This window comes from Neodiprion pinetum, chromosome 5, assembly GCF_021155775.2.
Source record: "Neodiprion pinetum isolate iyNeoPine1 chromosome 5, iyNeoPine1.2, whole genome shotgun sequence".
Taxonomy (NCBI): Eukaryota; Metazoa; Arthropoda; class Insecta; order Hymenoptera; family Diprionidae; genus Neodiprion; species Neodiprion pinetum.
Genome location: NC_060236.1, coordinates 8,175,990 through 8,199,106, shown reverse-complemented (window position 1 = coordinate 8,199,106; position 23,117 = coordinate 8,175,990). Strand labels below are relative to the sequence as shown.

At 38.8% G+C, this 23,117-nt stretch overlaps 1 protein-coding gene and 1 long non-coding RNA gene across 8 annotated transcripts in view; both read right to left on the bottom strand.

The window, feature by feature from the left end:
• Positions 1–1,806: 1,806 nt before the first annotated feature.
• Positions 1,807–9,942, bottom strand: LOC124218687 (uncharacterized). Its single transcript, XR_006883151.2, has 4 exons — positions 9,819–9,942; positions 9,165–9,285; positions 2,566–2,662; positions 1,807–2,294 (listed from the first exon to the last, which is right to left on the bottom strand). It is a non-coding gene; the product is annotated as an uncharacterized lncRNA (long non-coding RNA).
• Positions 9,943–14,832: 4,890 nt separating this feature from the next.
• Positions 14,833–23,117, bottom strand: part of LOC124219593 (E3 ubiquitin-protein ligase COP1-like) — a 62,405-nt gene continuing 54,120 nt past the window's right edge. For 5 of the 7 annotated variants that reach the window (XM_046627340.2, XM_046627341.2, XM_069136291.1 and 2 more), the window contains 3 exons: positions 18,502–18,617; positions 15,802–18,233; positions 14,833–15,143 (listed from right to left, as the gene is read on the bottom strand). In XM_046627340.2, the coding sequence (XP_046483296.1) occupies positions 16,186–18,189 (2,004 nt within the window). In that variant the 5' untranslated portion in view covers positions 18,190–18,233; positions 18,502–18,617 and the 3' untranslated portion in view covers positions 14,833–15,143; positions 15,802–16,185. Of the gene's footprint in view, positions 15,144–15,801; positions 18,234–18,501; positions 18,618–20,525; positions 20,826–23,117 lie in introns of those variants that run through there. The other 2 variants (XM_046627343.1, XM_046627344.2) reach the window with 2 other exon arrangements.

The following is a 23,117-nucleotide window of genomic DNA, read 5'->3' as shown; positions in this document are numbered from 1 at the left end:
CTTTCTGGCACTGTTTCGACGTAATTTTGCGAGAAAAAACGATTAGGCGCAGTCTCAATACGCTGCGATCAACGGATCAAAAGTGACAGCCAAAAAACCAGAACCTGTGTTTTCGACATTTTTCAGCAGGTGCTTTTTCGCTCGCCATTCCTCTCCTGTTGTTCCTACGCTGTTTTCGCTGCGTTTTTCCGAGTTCCTGAGTGTCCAATTGTTCGAGAAACGGTCATACAAATCAATTCTTAGACCGGAGATTTTTTGGTCAAAAAAAAAGGAAGGTTAACCCCTTTGCATTTTTGGCGAAAATTTTCGCGATTCCGAAAAGTGCTGGAATAAATTCTTTCTGGCAGTATTCCAACGTAATATCGCGAGAAAAAACGATTGAGCGCAGTCTCAATACACTGGGATCAACGGATCAGAAGTTACAGCCAAAAAACGAGATCCTGTGTTTTCAAAATTTTTCAGCAGGTGCTTTTCCGCTCGCCATTTCTCTCCTGTTGTTCCTACGCTGTTTTCTCTGCGTTTTCTGAGTTCCTGGGGGACCAATTGTTCGAGAAACGGTCATACAAATCAATTCTGAGACCAGAGATTTTTTGGTCAAAAAAAAAGGAAGGTTAACCCCCTTGCATTTTTGGCGAAAATTTTCGCGATTCTGAAAAGTGATGGAACAAATTCTTTCTTGCACTATTTCGACGTAATTTTGCGAGAGGAATCGGTTGAGCGCAGTCCCAATACGCTGCGAGCAACTGATCAAAAGTTACAGCTTGAAAACGACAGATCCTCATCGTCGCTTTTCTGTCGTTGGTCCCACTCTCCTTCTCGTGTGTTTTCTGAGGTCCTACAAGTCCAATAAATCGCAAAGAAATACAAAAATCACGTTGTACCGTACATCAGTTGCGTTTATTTAATTGTGGCTGCAATGGCATGATTATTATTATTATTATTATTATTATTATTATTATTATTAGTATTAATACTATTACTCATATTAATGTTATACTGACTGTTGTCATTGGAATGTCGGTTTATTTATGTCGGTGAACACCTGTTTATTTTATTCAACTTTTATAAATTCCATTTCACTGCAAGTTCTTACTATGATATAATGTACACATTTAATATCCGTGAATGTAGAAAATGTAAAAACAATGCTAGGAATTGTAACAATGACATATGTATGTGTTACTGCATAGTTCATAAACAAATACGTATTACAGTTCAATATAGTTCAGGATATAATTAATAAATCATATATAACCCACATACATTGTGACACGGAGTTTATGAATTAGGCTTTGGAGTATCAATAAAAATACTTGAATTACATATTATGCATGGTTGTTATGATCACCCATAAGTTTTTTTACACCTCCGTACTCAACGTGGTGTATCCTTGATTAACAAAGGAATCCCTATACTTTCAGTCAGAATTAGGCGAATTGGAGGAATTTCAGCGTGTAACTGCTCCTGGTATCCGGAGAATATCTGTACCGAGGAGGTCGCTTGAAAACCTCCAGTTAGAGTAAGGCAAATCGAAACTATTTGAGCGAAATTTTACTCCTGGTATCAGGAGCGTATCTAAGCCAAGGAGGTCGATAAAAGACAGGGACAAATTGATTGACAGCATGCGATGTACAAGAAATTCTTTTTAATTGTTTCTTCTCCACTTTCGCGACATGACTGCCGCGACGTTTGAAATACGAATTTCTGGTGTCCCCACAATTTAATTAATCTCGACCCTACCCTGCCCTGCCCTGCCCTACTCTTCCCTACCCTACCCTACCCTACCCTACCCTACCCTACCCTAATTCTACTTTAATTCTACTCCAAGTCCCACTCTAACTCCTACTGTGACTCCTAACACTCCTACTATTACACCTACTCCTACTCCTGATCCTGATCCTACTCCTGATTCTACCCCTCCTACTTCTTATCCTATTCCTGATACTACACCTGATGCTACTCCTACTCCTACTCCTACTTTTACTCCTGATCCTACTGCAACTCCTACTACTCCTACTTTTACTCCTATTTCTACATCTACTCCTGATCCTATTCCTACTCTCATTCCTGATCCTACTCCTACTTCTACTCCTGATCCTACTTCTTCGCCTGATCCTACTCCTACTCCTGATCCTACTTCTGATCCTACTCGCACTGCATCATATATTATAAAAATGTTAAACTCATTGAGCACAAATCCTCGTCTACCTCGTTCTCTTCCTCGTCCACCTCCGACCACCTCCAACCACCGCCAACCACCTCCAACGACCACCGCTGACCACCTCGGGTTATACCTTGAATAGTAATAAATATTTCTAGTATTAGAACACATCAAGAATATTGTGTAAGGAATAATGTAATTTTTCCATTGACAGATTTGACCAAAAAGGTTATAAGAACATTCTAAAAGATTATAGAAATTTTATGTCCGCATTGAGAGCTACTGAATTTGGGCTTGCGTGAAAAATGAACTGACATAATTTATTGTAAACGTGACAAGTTTATCAATTGCAGATAAAATATAATTACAATTGCCATTAAATATTATAAAAATGTTTCACTCACCGAGCACAAATCCTCGTTCTCCTCCTCGTCTTCCTCGACCACCTGCAACCACCGCCAACCACCTCCAACGAGCACCGCCAACCACCTCGGGTTATACCTTGAATAGTAATAAATATTTTCTCGTTTACGACGACAACGAATATCATGTATCGCCGACAAGCCGGTAAAAAGTTACCTGTAAAATGTACATTTTGAACCTGGAAAACGGTATACTCAAGTAGCGTACAACGGACCGATTCGAAAATTTCTCGTTATTTTGAAAACTAAATAATCAATACGTGATTCCTTTTATGGGCATCAATATCGACGAGGTAATCTTTGGAAATAAATCCCAGTTCATTTTGTAATTTCTAAGTCAAAAGTTCTTGTGAAGAAAACTACCCAAATAAATGCAATGCAAAGGAAGATCAGTGTTGTTGAAGTTTTGTCGTCAATACTTCGAGCAGTTTACCAATACGCGCAATTCATAGAGCAAACCAAAAATATAGAACAACTGTCAAATTTCACCTACAAGATTTTAGAACGTTGCAGAAGACGTTTTTCCGTTTCCATGGTTACACAAAATGGAGATAGTTCAAGAATGTAAATAACCCCACTTGTATTTTTTTATACTGTTCATGTGCCGTCGAAGAGGTAAAAACCCCATGCAACAAGTCTCAGCACTTTTTCGTTTCGTGCAAGCTGAACTTGGCTACATCCGTAAAATAAGACCACAGGAAATCTAATCCTAAATCATACAATATTTGACTGAAATAAACCCAGCTTTTTTGTATCTGACATGATGAAAATTAACGCACCCATAGCCCCATGCATTATGTTAACGTCTCGGACTTGTTTGATATCGGATTGACGACACGCCCAAACCGTAAAATTATACCCATCCCTTTGATTTAGTACTGTTGTTAACTTTCTGTGAACAGCTCATCTGTACAGCGAGTTCTATTTTTACCCAAAATCCAAACTGTCGAAGCTATTTTAATGATAAAAAAAATAATCAGAACGTCATGGTGAAAATCCAATAATTTCACGGTGTTACGATAGGAAAATGGCTGCATTTGTAAATCCAAGAAATATGAAGACAATCGTTTTTCTCGCATAGAAGATATTTCGGAAATTAGAAATTTCATATTTTCACCATCAAGTCCCTTGTTTAACGAAAACGTTTTCAGGTGCACGGACAAATTTGACAAATACCAAGTTCGGAAAGTTCACGATTTGTATTTTGCCATTTCATCTACGAACAAAAAGAATCTGTACAAGCTCCCGAAAAAATGAATTTTTGGTTCCGGAAAAGTCTTGGATTTTGAAGTATCTAATTGTATAACATCGTCGAATGTTTCTGTAACTTCGATTTGAAATTTCAACAATACATAGTCATGCCAGACGACTCTGCAATGACGATTCGATAGCCCGTACGAAGACCGAAGAGTCATAATTTCGATTATTCGTATTACGTACGGCTGCCTTATGAACAACGCGAAAGTCAATCGAAACACCTGACGCAGGTGTTAAAATACCAGAATACGTAATTCGTTGAAGGAGACAATTACGGCTCGAATGGTGCCCATTCTATTTTTGATGATGCGTAGAATAGTTTTTACAAACGTCACCCAAGCTGCAGAGTATAATTTAAGCGCGTATGTTGCATTCATTCTGACCATGGCATTTATTACAGGATGTGACTCACGTATGATACTCTTTGACAATCTAGTTTCAGCTCTAAGATACTTGAATTCTTCATTTTTATCTATATCTTCCAATTTTAACCGTTAACAAACTATACATTTTTCTAATTTTTGTACACCGAGTGTCCTGATTTTTTCAAGAAAAGGAGTAGAGAATTACAGATTGGACAACGATTCAGTTCAGTTCTCAATTCCATAAAAACAGTTCTTCGTTACGTTTCCTAAAACAATTAGAAACCAATTCTGTATCTGTGAATCGACGATCAATGTCTCCGATAATATTTGTAACAGCAATCAATTGACAGGAAATACTGTTTCAAATATAAATGGCTTCGAAATATCAAGTAATTTTCTAATTTTTTGCCAGAATATTGTGTCACTGGTATTCAATGCGCTTACAAATAAAAAAAAATTTTTTTCAAGTCTAGCATAGCGGTTAGAACAGCAAAATCTTCAGTTTATACGATCGGAACTGTTTCACGTTCTCTCACTTATTTCTTTTTAAACAATCCAGTCAATCGTCTAATTCATCCATTTTAAAGACATCCAATATTTCCACTCCTTGGATATCGTCTTTGACACAACATCTGGATGGTCTTTTTCTCTTTAGATGTAATCCAAATTGGCTAATTTTAAAAGTCACAGGAAAGCATGACTCGAAAACAATTTTGAATTATATTCCCATTGGCTTTTTATTTACTGACGCGCCTATCTCTGCATCCAATAAGCGTGGCCACCTACTATAATTGACGTTATAGACAAACGTGCTCGCAGTATATAAAACGGAACGGACCTCGTTTATGTAATTCCTCTTGGCCACCCACGCACTGAATTTCCACCGTACTTATAGATTAAGACAAATCCTGCAAAGTAGATCCAAACCTGATATGAACTCCAATTTAACAAAACTTAATGTCCGGAGAATTTGGAAGTACGTGATTTCGATTCTAAAGTCTAAGCTATAAATATTATAAACGCATACGTAAAAATACTAAGGAATGCTCCGAGTATTTATCGTAAGAAGAACATTTCCGAATATTGTAAAAAAGTTAATTGTATTAAGTCAAAGACGATATTTTCTTCACACTAAGAGAAATTTCATTTATTACAGTTACTGGAAAATTTTAGTAAAACAGATATCATTGTAATAATGATTTGAGTATTGTTAGAATAACAAGACAATCTGGTACAAGTAACTGTTCAGTGTGATTATAAATGTCAATGCTACCTTTTCTGAATATTGCAATACTGAATCTGTTTAGTTGCACCAGCACCAAATCATCACTATAGTTAAAATAAAATATGATACAGTGGTCATAATTAAATGGAACAGTAACACATACTAAAGTTTTTAATTACAGATTATTATTTTGAACGCGGAAGTTACATATTTTTCGATCATGGTAACGAAATGAAAACAATTAAACATTGTCAAGTAAGCACAAGGGGATTTTTTGTTATTTAAATTTATGTTGCCGGAATACGTAGTATTTTGCATCCGCCCCACATTTGATTATGACGTGTGGCTCTCAAAGTTCAACTCATCGCCAGGGACATAGGTATACATATGGGGCATTCCAAGACATCTCGATCAAGATTCTAAGTCGACATCTCATTGTCAGATTCGCTTTATAAATTTTTGTATGAAAGTACTTGACGAAAAACGCAATCGCATTTTTTTCAAAATTTTTTTCGACCTAGCGTATCTGAAGTACGATTTAAAAACTGGAAAACAAAACCATTGTTTGAAATCTGAAAAAATTCGGAAAAATCTTACATAATATAACTAAATTTTTGAAACCTATGAGAAGATGGAGATTTCATAACTTCGAAAGGTAAATAAAAAAAATTAAAAAAAAAAAAACATCATTATCATTGGATTTCATTTTTGGCAGAAAAATGTATATTCAGAAAAATATTATAATGAGCTTTTATGTTCATTCTTATGTTGAAAATGCAATCGAATAATAATATATATTTTTTTTTAATCATTTTATTTATCATTTCAAGTTATGAAATCCCCTCTCCAAAATTCTTTAAAAAATTTTGATCGCGTTTTTGTCACGTACTTTCAGAAACAAAAAATAATGATAAAACCAATTTCATACATCGACTTAGAATCTTGATCTTGAGTTGTTACGGAATGCCCCATATATGTATAGCACATGCTTAATAATTTCGTGAGAATCTAATGAATCAATAAACTGTAGCAAGTTTTTGCCGGTTATAATTACGATCTGGCAAGTTTGGATTTTGTAGAAGGAAATCGTAGGTACGGACGACACGACGAGTCCGACGCTTCTGCTTCACGCATCGACCAAATCGTCGGCACGCATCTAATTGTAAATTTTCACCCACACTCCCTTCACTCTACGGATGCACTCGACACTTTGCACCAGACGAGCGACGGCTTATTGTTAGCTCGCGGTACGCTCGAGCTTGGAATTATGAAGCATCATCACGTGCGGAATGAGCTGCGGTCGCCTCTAATTGCAAGCCGTCGTGTCGACGTTCGCAAAAAACGAAACCCACCCACCCTGACTTTCTTGGCTCGATTTGAGAGTCGAGAAATTGCGAAAACGCATTCGGCAATACACTGAGCAAAATTTCATTTGTTACAGTAACTGGAAAAATTTAATAAAACAAGTATCGTTAAAATAACTGTTCGAATATTGTTGGAATTACGAAAAACGAGTTACGCCTAACCATTTTGCGCTATTGTCGATCCTTTTTTGGTAATTCCTACGCAAAATCAGTTTTTGAGGTTTACTCTACTTTTTTAGTTAAATAAGGCGTCAATGTCAATTTATTCTTGCACAATCGTTAAATTTTCGCAACAGTTACGAGAAAATATAGCAACAGTGATCGTAATGAGAAAGAATAGTAACGAATACTAGACTTTCCGGTAACAGCTCGAAAACTAATTTTCATATTGTACCTAGAACTATATTTTTCGATTGTGGTAAAAAATGAAAATAGTTAAGGACTGAGCGGTAACCGGAACTAAAAATTTCTCTCAGTGTAAAAAGGAAACATCAACGATTCTTCTAAAATCACTTTTCATCTCGATGGGAATAAACGAGAAAATTACGGATCACCGTTCGACATCTCGGATTTATAAACACTGTTTCCAAACATTTGTTTGCTTCATTTTTCGAGTTTTTTTCTTCTACTCCTGATTTCTTCACCCCTTTTTTAACAGCACGCTAATAGCTGTTAAAAAATTCAGCAAATTCAAATGATTTTACCGGTTAAGAAATCATCATTTTTCAACTTGAGATGTACGAAATCATTCCAGCAAACGTTATAGAGAATAATTTCTAAATACGGTGTCAAAGTCCTTTTAACAAATATTGAAACATTGGATACGTTTCTTAGGAGTTACGACGAATGAACTTCGTTACTGTTATGAGATCGGAGTAATTAATTCATCTCGCAGAAAAATCTATAAAACTTTAAACCTGCTAATTTTTGTTTTTGAACGGCTTTTTGAATTTCGGACGTATACCGTATACGTCGAATTAGTTTGAGTCGTGCAATTTGATCGAAGCCACGCTTTCCCATCGAATAATCGGCCTGTTGTATTTTTAACATTTAATCGCAAGCCTGCATCCGATGCGCCATCCTCGTGTAGGTTAAATTATAAGTATCTAACGACAAACTTGATTGCATCAGATTATCTAGATTCTTATCGATAGATTTTTTCGCTATTCTATTGCCCTAGGGACCTGAGTCTATAATTTAGCGATGGTTGAACTAACGACGTTGTTTTATCAATTTTATCTTCTTTCTTTTTCCCCTCTCTTCTCTCGCACTGTAAATTATAACCACAATTTACCTGCGCCCAGGTCTTCGCAACTACGTCACGGGTTCATTAAGCGAACTGCCGCGCGAAGTAAAAAGATAAATGTTTTTACATCCATCTCAACTTATTTCCGAATAGACTCACGATTTTTCCTATCATCGTATATCAACTACGCAAATAATTCTTATTACGAATCATTTCAGATTTGTTGTGGCCTTACAATATTTCAAGAGTGAATATGAAACTTCGGTTATTCTTCATCTTATTGCGAATAATGAGTATTCCGTATTTTTTTTTTTTTTCTTTTTTTAAACGATAAGCCTAGATGGTTCCGTTTTTGTACTCACACCCATGTGCACAATTTTCACATGATTTTCTTGCATTTAGACTTATACTGATACGCGATAAATGCGACGAATTGTCGAATAAAAAAATTCATTACATACTATAAAGTGACAATTATCTGGAATGCAGACTAACGAAAATCTGAAGAAAATAATTCGCTGCAGAGAATTAATTTTCTGTATGTTTAAGGGCAAAATTCGAGTCCGTACGAAGCGGAGAAAAGAATTTAAAAAGAGAGAAGGACGTTAAATTAAATTTAAAAAAAAAAATGGCACTTATAGCCTTTTTTTATTCCTCTCTCCAATTATTACCCCATCTACGAGAGTCGAAAATCGAACGTCAAGACACTTTGCGAATTGTAGTGAAGTCGGAGCAATCTCCGGTGAAGCTACGACGTGTTGACAGTATAAAATGGACATTTATTAAACGAGTAAATAACGATAGAAAGATACGCCCTACGTAATCCGTTATGCATGTGGCAAAAGAGCCTCGAGGGTTTTGAGGATGAATGATGGAGGATATATACGGTAAGCAGATTAACTCAGAGGCCCGAGAGGCTGGACGATTAAATCCGTGGTTAAATGGAAATCCCGACTTAGGGCAAACGTCGACATTGTAAATAACGACCGGAATTATCTTCCGTGACATGGACTGCGAAATCATATCGTGGTTAATGATACGATGACGCGACTTTATAATTACGATGTGAAATAGAGGATGTGGTTAAAACGGATGTAGGATAAATTTTGACTTCCACAACTTACGCATCAACAATAGACTTCTTATCAAATCGTGGTTGCAAATCGGAAATGACGCGGAAATCTGCAAACCGCAATTCCGACAACAAGTTCAAGTTCATCTTCTTTCTGTTCCAATATGTGCATACTAGGGTGGTACAGAAAAAATGATTAACGATTTTTCACCGTAGGACCCCCCAAAAAGTTTGTCTACGTTGATAGAAAGATTTTGTGAAAAAATTGAGCGTGCTACTTTATTTGAAAAATCGCGGTCATTTGATTTTTGACATTTTTTGGAATTTTCGAAAAAACACGTCGCAGCACTTCAATTATTATTTCTTTCCTGACATTTATATTCAGCCCAAAGATCACGATCCGTAACAAAACGATACATCAATCGGTAATCTTATTCTATCCTAAATTAACAGTTCATGTTAAACTATAACTATTTTATAAGATTGAATTAATATAATGAAAAAATCGTGCGTAGACTTAATATTACAAATGTCGGTCTTCTTAGCGATGTAAATTGATATATTATGAACGTTGTGAGCAACAAAAAAAAAATTTTATCCACGATTCTCCGTGAATTAAAAAAAATTTATAAAAGTGAAAAATCAACCGAGCGCGATTTTCCACGTAACGTGGAATGCTCTTCTTTGCTAGAACTTGTCTTTTAACCTAAACAAACTTTTTGGGAAGTCCCACGGTGGAAAAAGGCTAATTATTGTTTTCCGAAACACTCTAATGCTCAAATAGTACTGCGATTCTTCCTGCAACCGGTAATAACGCGTCTCAAATGCGCAAGTTGAGCCAGTTTTAGAACATGCAGGTACACGCAGGCAGTATAAAACTCTATTTTCCGCAACGTAAGCTCGGTCCGGGATATTTTTAGAGCAATGCGTTTCGTGTCAGGCTTCATCCTCGCCACTAGTTCACGGCACGTTGCATCGCGGCTTCGGTAGCTTTAAAGCCGCGTGTGTAGATGATGAATCGTGAGGGATGACAAGCTTCGCTTCTGCTTAGAATATTCAAAACTAAACATTGTTTAGGCAGCGGTTGGCTGGCTACTTGCGGCTGTAATCTTCGCGTAGATCGTGTGCACCGATTTATTACAACAGCATTGGAATTTTCCAGACTGAGAGAAATTTTTAGTTCCGGTTACCGCTCGGTCCTTAACTATTTTCATTTTTTACCATAATGGACTTTCAACCAATTCGAAGCGATTTGAAACGAAACATGTCTGAGCTTTTTATCTTCGATATAAGTTTTTTTCTATTTTTTTTTATTCTTACAAATCCTAATTACTACATGAGCTTCGGAATATGATAATTTAATAAATACTCAACGTACGACTATCTGGTAATAAAATCAATAAAAACCATGGATTTATGACTCACCGACCTCCTCAAACAAGTCACGAGTTCCTGCGTGCGTGCTTATTTTTCTTTCTACACAGGGTGTGCCATCGGCTATCTAAAGACATCACTCAAAGTCAGATCAGCTATCTCGTCGAGTTTTCCTACAGGGGTCGTCATCGCAAGGCACGATAAATTTACCTGAAATATATTTTTTTTTCACCTGTTGCATTTTTGTGCACCTTTTTACTCCTCGCTTATTTTCTTTCGTACAACAGTAAGCATTGAACGCTCCGCAGGTGTGTCACTAAAACACTGCGAACAAAGGATCCCTTATCTCACTTCTTCATCTTCGCCTTATTACTTTGCACAATCTTCAGCACGTGATCGTGCATTGCGCTTTGTCAAAGCGCACCTACCTTATCATCTGAGTGATCGGAATACCGACGATTTTCTCGTTCGATAATTACTCACACACTTATCTGATTTACTACAATACCCGGTATTTCACTGCTTTACCTACTTCCTGATACGAGGCGCGGTAACGACGCTTTATTTTCTGGGATTCACCGCATTTTATGACTATCTGCACAAGAGATACTAATTTTTGAACGGGATACATGGTCGACATGCAGTTTGCTCGAGTAAAATTCTTTTGCTCATTTCAAATTTCGTTTAAATAAAAATTCCCAGCTTTTTTTCTACATACGAGGTGTGTTCAAAAAGTAAGGTGACTTTTCTAATTTCGCGGGCTATGTCCGTTCGATCTTCGATTTTTTTTTATGTTATGTTGGTACACTTGTCCCGAACATCTGTACACAGTTTCAAGTGTATAGCATGTTTAGTTTGTTTTTGACAGATACAAAGGTGAGACGTATTTTGGTGTGCTCGGCGATTTTTTGCTATCAAGAAAAATGGATCAAAGAATTTGCATCAAATTTTGTGTAAAAAATGGAATTAAGTGCTCCAAAACACTTGAAATGTTGACAGTGGCATACGGTGAGTCTACTCTTAGTAAAAAAAACGTTTATAAGTGGTACAAGCTCTTCCAAGATGGCCGAGAAGATGCCAATGACGAACCTCGCTCTGGACGCCCCAGCACGTCAACAACAGATGAAAACGTTGAAGCAGTGAAGAAAATTGTTTTCGAAAATCGTCGAATCACTATCAGAGAAGTTGCTGAGGATGTTGGCATATCGGTTGGCTCGTGCCATGAAATTTTTTCGGATGTTTTGGGTATGACACGTGTGTCAGCGAAGTTTGTTCCGAAACTGCTTAATTTTGACCAGAAGAATCGTCGCATGAGCATCGCTCAGGCGCTGTTGAATGACGTCAATGATGATCCTGATTTACTCAAAAGGCTCATATTCACCGGATTTGGCCCCATGCGACTTTTTCCTGTTCCCAAAACTGAAGAGACCTATGAAAGGACGGAGATTTGCAACGATTGAGGAGATAAAGACTGCATCGCTGGAAGAGCTCAAAGCTATACCAGAAAGTGCTTATCAGAAGTGCTTTGAGGATTGGAAAAAGCGTTGGCACAAGTGTATTATATCTGAGGGGGATTACTTTGAAGGGGACAACATAAATATTGATGAATAAATAAATAGTTTTTCATAAAAATATAAAGTCACCTTACTTTTTGAACACACCTCGTACATGTATTTTTTTAGGAATTGAAATTGTAGCTTTTATTCTTCTCGCATCAAGGCGATGATGAAATGAAAAAACAGCAGAAAAAATGTGTTCACGATCGCAGTGATTGGAAAAATGAGAAGAGGTTTCGGTTGGTTAATGAGCAAAATTACGATTTATAATTCGGCCATTGTAATCGACTGTATAAATCTTTACAATGGTCGGGAATTAGCCGATTTTTCAAATTCCCATCGATACTGTATCGACTTGTAGGTATTCGTTTTTATTCCCACAAATACAGAACAAATGTCAGTTTAAGTTGAAATTTTCAGTCGTTTGCAACAGAATTTTGTCATACATAAGAAATCTTTTCATCATTTTGCAGAATTTTATGAACCTCGTTTACGCAACCACCTAGTATCTAAATCCTTTTATTTTTGTACAAATACTTGTTTGATTTGTTATAAAATTCGGTTTCCGCTTATACCTTCAGTTATAGTTTTGTAATCACCGACAGACTAAGGCAATCTAGATATACCTAAGTAGATTTAACATTTTTGAAAGCGATTCAAGCACGAACGTTATACATAAGAGTGTGGTGAAAAAGAAAAAACAACCCTCGACAATTACTCGGACAGCTACGTATGCGCTTCTCGTCTCACGCCTCTACGCGTTATTCAATGCCTGCAGGAAGAGTCAAACGATAAATCAGAGGGTCCAAGTCCTCCGTAGCATTTTGAGTTACAAAAGGACGGTAATCGACGGGCAAGTCGTACGCGGTAGTCTTACTAATTATACGCGTAAGCCTGAGCTTTAACAAAATAAGCTGTTTCGCTTAATGATACACCTGGTTAAATTTACGAAATCGTTTGATAATAATTATGTACCTGTCGTAATTACGCGCTCTTCAAACCGTTTCGTATACGCACAATGTCTACGTTTATGGTTATGGGTGTAGAATGTGGGAAAATAATGAAGAACATTATGAAAAAATTAAGAGTGAACATACAGACGGTATACTTGTGTACATTTTTTCGTTTAAAAATGAATGGACGATACCGTATTATTTAAAATTAGGAAAAGAGGTAAGCCCGTTTGAACAATCTCCAGCAATGTTAATTGCTCCAATGATGGTGGAAACAAATAAAACAACAGCTACTGTTATTTATGAAAACGATTCTGAGCAGATTCGAATAATACACGCTCACATGTCAACAATTTAAAAAAAGGTTTATAATAATTAAAACGTTCAAAATGATTATACTCTACTGTTTTCGATCCGATTCTATCGCTTCTGAGCTTATTTTGTTCACCATGGACATAAATATATTTGTGCAAATACGGTATAATAAATATTCCTCAACAATTGCATTTGCGTTAGAATCTGATAAGAAACATCGCATGAAAAAAACCAGAGTTTAATCATTTAGCTTGTCCTAAATATGAAAATTCTCATCAAATCATAGATATCTTAGCTTGTGTTATTCGAATTTTTTCAGTTTCGTTTTTCTACCATAGATAGAAGTATTATTTCGTTCAGGCTGCACCATAAATGGCGCAAATAATACCGGTGGAGATTTTTTAATAGTACATTACGTAACAAGGGAATAAAGTCAAAGATTATTCCCGCGGATGGGCTTATTAGGCAAATGCGGGAAATGTGATATAAAGTGCTACTTCTTTCCCTGAGATGAGGGAAAAAAATTATGAAGGAATAATGTGCCACTTTCGTCCCGTTTTTTTAGGTAAAAAAAGTTGACATTATGGTTGGGTCGGGAATAAAGTATTCTTTTCTTCCCTGTCTAATTTTTAACTCAAACCGTGGGCCGATTCGACCTTTAAACGTGAAGATTAAACGTAACCGGATCAATTTTTCACGTGTATTTCCAATTCGTTCAACTTCCAAGAGAATGAGAGTAAATTAGCCCTGTCCCTGCGACGTGCCCGGGGGGAAGAATCACTTCAGCTTGTGAGTGCAGCAAGGCGTGGTACTGTTGAATAGCTGTAGGCGAATTATCCTTGATTCGCGAATGCCTCGCGTGGGTTCTGCGTTTACGTGTGTTTTGCATTTACATACGTATCCGTCCGACCCTGCAGCTGACCGGCAGGCACGCAATTTCGAAATAAAGTATAAAGTATATGCCTTTATTTTATCCGCACCTTTACTTTTATGCACCTCCTTTGATATGCGGCCTGTTGCCAAAGATGTGGTTCAATCCTTGCGGATATATAGGGTTTTATGAACGTAGGTTTGAGCCAATCTCTGTTGTATACCGAGGTAATTATACACACGAGATTGCAGGAGCGTTTCGCGTCGGTGTCTTGTTTGCTATCTGTATTACACAGGGCGAGTGATAAACACTGGTATTTTCTTCCTCGCCAAGCTGATTTGCAAATTTCGTGTATAGCAAGAGACGAACGGAGGGTGCTTATTTCTCGGCGTAAATCAACACCCGGACAAAAATCGGTGGAAAAAAAAAGAAGGAAACTAAAGTGATGCAGAGAAACGCGATCTTGTTTCTTGACATGTACAAGAAACCGAGAAGAACAACGATCCCAGTATATTTTCTCAAGGAGATAAATTATCAGAATTGTGATTAAAATTCGCAAATTATTTACGTCAAGTGTTGATTTGCATTCAATGAAATCTGATCGATCTCTGTATGGAAAGTGTTACGTCGGTTGAAAATATACGAAAGGAGTTAAATATTTCACTTTCATTCTTTTTCTAAATCAAGGATAAGTTTCGAAAAACAATTTTTACAAGAAAGCTATAATACATGCTTAGTACCTACACTCGGAATAATATTCCGTTGAATATTGCTTCATAATCTTATGAATACGGTTATACGGATTTTCGATATCAAGAATTTCATGTTCTTCTTTCCTGCTCCGTTATTTTCATTCTTCAATCTCGTATTTTTGTGCAGATTCATTCGAGAAATCTTTGTTAGGTTTCCATCCCTGCGATAAGAGAAACTCGATAGTGTCGTTGAATGAGATGTAGCACCTGCTAAAATGACAGAAAAAATTTATGTGCTAGATATATATCAATAAGGGTTTAATGGACTTGACGTCATTCAAAAAGAAATTAATTACAAAATCGTAAATAGAAAACGACTCTTTCTAATTGTTAGAATTTAAGTGATCTTGTCGATAAAAAAAAGTTTTAAATACGAAAAATCCAACCCGTGAAAACTTTTCAAGTATCAATGTTTATAATAATATGTATTGTAAAAATTGGAGTAGGGCAATATCTTTTTCTCTCTGTTGATATCCTTCGCGATTTCAATGCAAATTTCATCGCGTCATTACGAGTGGCGAAAAATGACTCAAAATCAAATTTTGGCACTTATAGTTCTTTTTGACAAAGTCCAAAAAATTTCGAGATTGTCTTTTCATGGATACAAATTCAGTAGAATTACTGTCCTGTTAAACGATGATTGATTTTTTTTTTGTACCGACATCTTATACGACAGCATTATTTTTACAATTCGTAGTATAAACCTATTGGATATCAATAATTGACAATTTCCTTGTAGTTGGACATAATTCGCTATTACTGATGTAAAATTTTTTGTATCTTTCGACACCCAACTGATCGATGAAATCGTTTTTGGACAACAAAAGACCGTAAGCGAGGTAAAAATAAACCACCGTTGATTATTCACCTTCTTCCTCCAGAGATTGAATTCTGTCCGCGGTTTTCCGGGTGGCTCGTTGCTTCGCAAGTCGATTCCCAATCGAAATAACGTGCAAGTCTCGTCATATCCGGTAGCGTCACGATTAACTCCATGTTCAGGCATCGCTAATGAACATAAAAAACTTTTCTCGGCTGTTAACAATCTCCTGTTTCGAGTCCGTAAAAATATCCTCGAAAGTCGTTGAGCGACCAATCGATAGTCCAACCACTCCGAACATTGTGCCGCACACCAGGTAGCTTATTTCCACCAATCATTTTTCCCTCCGATCCCACGGTCGATGCAAAATCCGCAGAACCCGGGCGGTAAAGTTGCGGCAATGGCGGCGGCACATCAGGGTCTGCCGGAAGTCGGTCAGACAAGTTCGAGGATCTTGATGATCCCCTGAGAATTGGCCGCCACGACAACATTTGACATCTGCCGCCAGCATACGGCCGAGACAAACTCATTGGTCTCCTCCTCCTTGCGTTCCTGAAGTTCAAGGACACTCCTGGCTGCGTCGAACTTGTAGGAGAAGAGTTGCCGCGATAGTCCCTTGTAGTAAACATAGAGTGCGTTGTTCTCCGATCCACATGCGACGTAATCGCCATCTGTCGCCAAACCGACAAAGTTCTTCTCGTTAACGTGCCCTACCAAAGATCTGAGGCAGTGAGGACTGTTTACGTTCCACATCTTGAGCTGCGAGTCGGTACTTGCCGAAACGATGTTCTCGCCGTTAATGAACTTGACGTAGGACACTGCCTTTCGGTGACCCTTGAACACGCAGAGCGGCTCCTTCATGTTCCTGAGGTCGTAATAGTGTACGCAGTGGTCCGCGGAGCCGAAGGCCAGGTGGCAGGAGCTTCGGGGGTTAAACTTTACGCAGCAGATGTTCGCCTTAGCTTCCAGAGAGGCGACAGAGTGGTCAACGTTAAGGGACCAGAGCTTTACGCGGGCGTCGTCAGAGCCAGAAGCTATCAGCCGTGTGTCAACGTCGTTGAAGTCTACGGACCAGCACCGCTTCTCGTGCTCCTGAAAGGCCTTGGTACGTTGACCAGTCTCGGCATCCCAGACGGTAACGGTACCCTCGTAGTCAGACGAAGCGAGCAACGCCTTGTGATACGAGTTCCACGATATGCAGGATATCTTAGAGCTGGATACCATCTCGACGCAGGGATAGTGGATGTCGACCGCGTCACGAATCACGGCACCGTAGTCGAAGACCTTTATCCGCTTCGTGACCCCGGCTATCGCGAAGAAGTCGCTGTCCTTGTCGAACTCAATGCTCGAGACGATGGTCGAGCTGTTGAATATATCCGAGGAGTAGTTGAGCGTAGCGAGTTGACGCAGAGCGCTGTATCTTGAGAACTTTACCAGGTTTTCCCTGAAGACGTTCAGCCCTGAAGAGGATCCCTGGTTCGCTGCGGCCGCCGCTCTATCCCTTCCAAAGTGGAGCTCCTTCGCCTGTGAGTCGAAGTAGCACTTAACGAAGTCGTCGAAGTGCGCGTGCATCCGCTTCCTCCTCAGCGCGAGAACCGAGCCAGTCGGAGTTCGCGCTGCAACGGTAGGAAAAGCCTCGTCCCCACCGTCACTCTGCATCGCGGAGTCTATCATCCCCAACAGGCTGATCATCTCTTTTTTAATCGCCGAGACCTGAGCGGTGTCCGTTTCGCTGGATGCGTTAAGGTCCTCGACGCGAGGACATCGGCTCTGAATGTCCCTGAGAATCTTCTCGACCTCGGCCATGTCACGCTTGATCAAAGCGACCTCCTTCGTCAGCTGGTTACGCTGTTCCTCCTTTCGACGGAGAAGGTGTTTGAGAAATTCGTGGAGAAGCTTGTTCTGCGAGGCGCAAGACTCCGCCTCAAGGAGCAGTTTCTTCTGCGTAAGGACCTCCAACATCACGTTCACGTCGGAGAGGCTAAGGTGAGCGCTTTCAGACGCAACAAAGTCGCGCAGACCATCGTTCGACGGAATAAAAGACGAGGATCCCACCTCGTCGCCGTTTATCCACGAGTCCCCGCGGCCTCGTCTCAACTCCGCGACTCCTCGTAACCGCGTTTTGTACTTGGCGATGAGCTCGTTGAGCAGAAAATTGGGAAAGATGTCCTGCTGGCCGAGGGCGAAGGTGCATTTCGGGCACCTCGAGCTCACTTCCAGCGATCGCACTATGCAGCGGTAGCAAAATGTGTGTCCGCACCGCGTTATGTGCGCCTCGTTTATCACCTCGAAGCATATCGGGCAGAGGTAGTCGCTGCTCTTGTCCTCCAGGGTGCCACCGATTCCCTGCATGACGCTAGACGCGTTGAGGGGCCGTTTCAGGGTCGCCCGGGCCCCGCTTCGGGCCCCCGACAAGTTGGGACCCTCCTCGGCCGCCATTGCGCTTTTTTTTTTCTTTGTTTCTTGGCTCAGCTTTTTGTTATCTGAAATGTTTAAAGAGAGATTTTCTGTTCAGAGAGAGGAGAAGAGAGAGACAGACTTGGGGTTAAACTTTTGGGCGTATTTGCTCAATGCGGGGTCACATTTGTATTTTAATAACTTCCCGTGAGCATTTCAACGACGTAGAAGACGACGACGACGACGTCACGACGTAGTTAATTCGGCTTATAAAAATATACTACATACTCCGTACGGAATTTAAATTGGGACCTTTCCACCGACGCGTTAGTTTATGCATTTATGTCTGTTTACCTTTCCCTCTCGGATAAGATCTTCAAATGGATGACTGCATGGGGCAATCAGACTTCAGTCTGCAGCTCTCGGCGGTTTACCTTATCACTCCGGATGGACTTGTGCCCACAATTTTTCTGAAACAGAGAAATATAAGCGCCCGATTAAGTCGAGGATGTATAATTCATTGCGCGGGGAGAGAGATTAGACGTGGTAGATGAAAAGGGCGTATCTGTGCGCCGATAGGACGCAAATGATAATTATTCTTCACATGTTCGAAAGTCATAAACGTTAGATATTCTTTTAGGTTTAGGTTTTAAAAATTTTCAAAGTTATTTAGTGAATTCATTGTTACTATCATAAACGACGTTTGGTTGGCCAGAAATCGGTACGTTTTATTCATTGAATTACGAGATAGTCAAAGAATGAGTATTTATGAAATTGTTATATTCGTAAACTAAGGAGAGCTCTTTAAAATTGAAAAATAAAAATAGAAAGTACTGGAATTATAGACAAAAGCTTAGTTTTCATAATTCGTTTCAAATCGCTTAAAAGTTGTTAAAAGTCCGTTAGATTAATTCGTTCGATTTCATCCTACAATAGCTCGTTTTCTTCGGAAAACTATTTTCAATCAATTCATTGAAAACACTGTACCGATATTGATCATGATCGATAAACGACAACATTAAATTAAGTATCGAAAAAGAATATGTTGCATTGAATTTGTAAAATGCATAGACTCCTGAATAAAACAAACCGTCGTAGGGTGAAATGGAATTGATCGATTAAATTTTTAACTATTTTGAAAGTAATTTGAAATAAAATATCGATATATAAATTTTATTTATCATTCCATTACTTCGTATTTTCGTATTTGTCAAGAGATCTTCACAGCTCACGAATATACTGATTCGACAAATTTTCAATTTACGACTATCTCGTTATGAAATCAATGAAAGGTTCGATTTTCTGCCAACGGACCTCTTATGAAGTCTGCATGAAAAATTTAATCCGTAACAAAAAAAAAAAAAAAAACATGGAAGACATCCAGCACTTGGGTCTGATTTTTAAACACCCTGCAGATTACATGGGTTGAAGTTTTATGACTCGGACTTTGATTTGACAGGCTCTCCGAATTCCCACGGCTCTACGGCTATGCATTTCTTGTTTTTGCCGCACACTTAAGGTAACCTCGAGATATACAACGTACCAGCTACATATACGATGTAGGCATGTATGAAGGTAGCGTAATTATAGGTGCAAAAAAATTACTTTACATGCAATGAAGACGCGAAGTAAATATACGCTCAATCTTGGCATCTCGTTACAGCTATAAGCGATTTTTCAAGACGTTCCACTGCTGGTGAAGTTATTACTAAAACGAGACCACCCTCGAAGCGATATTCTTACCATTAAAATGATTCATTTTAAAAGAGTGATAAAAAAAAAAAAGCAGGAAGGAATTTTCTTGCCCGTTTCGGAATTTCGCAGAATAATTGTACAATCATCCTGCGAAACGTAAAAATCAATCACACGACGAATTGTGATATTTATAAGAAGCAGAACAGTAATTTAATTTTTTATCATCAAAAATTCGCGTTCTTTCGCATGAAATTTTAAATGCCTGCTAAATAAACTTCACGTTACCAATTTCACTGAGTAAAATTGTAAATCGTGCTGCAATAATGTAGAATGAAACAATAAAAAAATGTGACAAACATTACGGAAATACGGAAATAATTTCATCGTAATCGCAACCTCTTATCCATCCTGCGGATGCGAGTATAACGATAATTGTAAGACAGCACGCGAGAAATGTTACGAAACGAAATATGCACGGATCGAAGATCGCGACAGCATAGAATCTGTCCGTAAACAAAGAAGCCACAAGCCGCGATTAAATTCGCAAGAAACGTAGGTATCTACATACGTAAACACAATCGGATATATACATGTATGTATAAAAATTGGGGAAAAATTTAATCCCCCGTAATTTCCCGTTCACGCAACTACTGTAAATTTATACGTTTGAAGTTGCGTCGTACCTTGTAGATGAGGAAGATTGGCGGAAGGTTTTGCAGGATGCCGACAAACCGGAAGGAAGAAGCGAGTAGGAAACGTGAGCAACGGCATTCCGCGATACGGGACATTCGGGGGAAACGAAAGACGGCGCCAATTTTCCGCCAGCGATCGCGACGATTTTCCTCCTTGCGATTCTTTTCGTCTTGATTTTTCCGCACCCGCAGGCAAACGGCGCGATAGACACCACGTGGTGCATCATGGTAGATGCGCAAAACTCTTCACCGAATGTTACTCCTGGAGCTAGTCGAGTGTCGTCTGGAATTATATCTACCTAGGTATGCGTATTAGCAGAAACCCGGAGAAAACTAGGGCGCAAACTCGGGACACACCCGATCACTACGAGCAGGCCTTTCACCCGACAATCGATAACCCGGAAATTTTCCCAGCTACAATTCTGACCTGGACACGGTGAGCGTCGTGCTGCGTAAAGTTTGACAGAAATTTGTAACGAAAATTGGGGTGGTAAAACAGAAAGTTCTCAGCATGTTCGTAGATGGAAAAAACGAAACCTGGAAATCTTAGCTGATCCCTTTAGCGAGATATTCAATTTTTTATGAATTTTTCTATTATTTTCGATATATCAAGTATAACGCAGATGTTCAGAAGAGCATCGGGTGTTACAAATCTCGACAATTTACTGAGCGTAATAACTTTAAGCCCGTTACAACGTCACGCTTCTAACTGCATGGCAGGAACAACGGTGACGATAAGAAGGATAACACAGGTCTGCGTTTTTGTTCTTTCTGAAAGTTCTTTTACTGGAGAGTTAATATTCCTGAATGTAATATAAAACGACTTTCGTATGATATGCACCACGTCACATTCAGCAGATTTAACTGAAACTGTGTTTAATTGGAAAATAGATGCAAACTACAAGTTGAATGAAATAAAACTATATCTAAAGGTTTAATTACACTGCTCAGCAGTGTTTTTGTTGCGGGAAGTTGGCGCGGTTTTTCGAAATTGGCTCTAGTTACTTATTTTATCGACATTTTCATACATGACTTAAGAAAGCAATATTAAGATGAAAAATTCTACTTTTTATTTAATGTCTAAAGTTTATCAAAGAATATTACCTACGTAGCTCATCAGAGAAGATTTTTTTTTTTTTTTGCCCTGATTTTTTTCTGCGCATCTTGGTCTTCGAGAAGGTAGAATTTATAAATAAAATCAGGATTATATTAGAAACCACCCCCACCCCCTTACGATACCTAAACAACATAAAAACTAGCGCGAATCTAATATAAAGTGAACTTTCAGATTCATATTTCGCGCCAAGTTTTTACAGTTGCTTGACATTTCTTGTGCAATATTTGTATAATTAGAATCTCTCAAGTTACCGAAGAATTTAGAAACAACAGTTTTGAAGCAATTCCAGGCATTTTTTATCTTCATACTAACGAAAAGTAAACATGAATTTAATGATAAAAATATTTATTTCGGTAGAATTATTCTGAGAAAAGTATCTCTCCATGTATACATATATAATAAATAACAAAACACGACGATGTGATACGTAAAAACTGAGTTGATATTCTGAATCAGCAGACTAAAATCTACCGGAACAATCTCTTGAAACTTGAAAACCAACCGCGCATGCGCCAAATAATTCAATCTCATTGGTCGGCGAAATCTTCCCGCAGCGATATTCTTGTCTGCGATGCAGGCGAGCCAACGTACGCAAAATGTCTACGTGTGAATTTTCAAAGAGCATTAGCATTAAATTCCGACCGTTCTTTGAAGAATCAACTTTCCGACCCGATAACAAATGCTTCCCGAACCTTTCCGAGTCACCATCTCAATTGTTTGATATTCTAACCTCGAAAATTCGTATCAACTACGTCGCCGGCAGAAACAGTTTGACAGCTGAAACTCGGGTTGGCCAGGCTGCGCGAACAGCCGATAAGACTCGCGCATGCGCGGTTGAATTAAAACTTTCAAGAGATTGTCCCGGTATACATCTTGTATCGCGTACAAATATCCAGAAAACTTTTTTATCGCCGACCCCGTGTAATCATAATGGAACAAGGCAGTAACGGTGACCAAGATTAAATGTAGTGTGAAATCGGGGACATAACCGGAGTGTCGAATCATTGTCAAATGATTGGTTCTGCCCAATTGACCCCCATCCGATGCTTACGGTTCGGTGCAATGGGGTGTAATTACCGGTGAGGGTTGCTTTCGCGGGCGATACGGGAAACCGATCGACCCCAAAGTCACACCGTAGAAGCTAAAACGATCATTGTTATTATCTTTTGTGCCGGTACAAAGCGTCAGTGTTGAACAGCGTCGCATTGAAGTGAGGAACGCGATAATCTGTGCTTTTATACAGTTGTTGTTGCAGATGCAGAGAAAAACATTTGGCCAAATTTTCCCGTGACCATTGTCTGCGCTGCGTCAATGATCGAGGATTTTTGGTTTACGAGCGTGGAAACGATCCGCAGCAGCTGCTCGTATTATCAATTATGGGATGGAAAATCCGGAATCATCGAGGGTCGATACATCGGGTTGTGATATTTTAGAGCTAATAATGGAATCTCGGCTGCGCAGTTTTC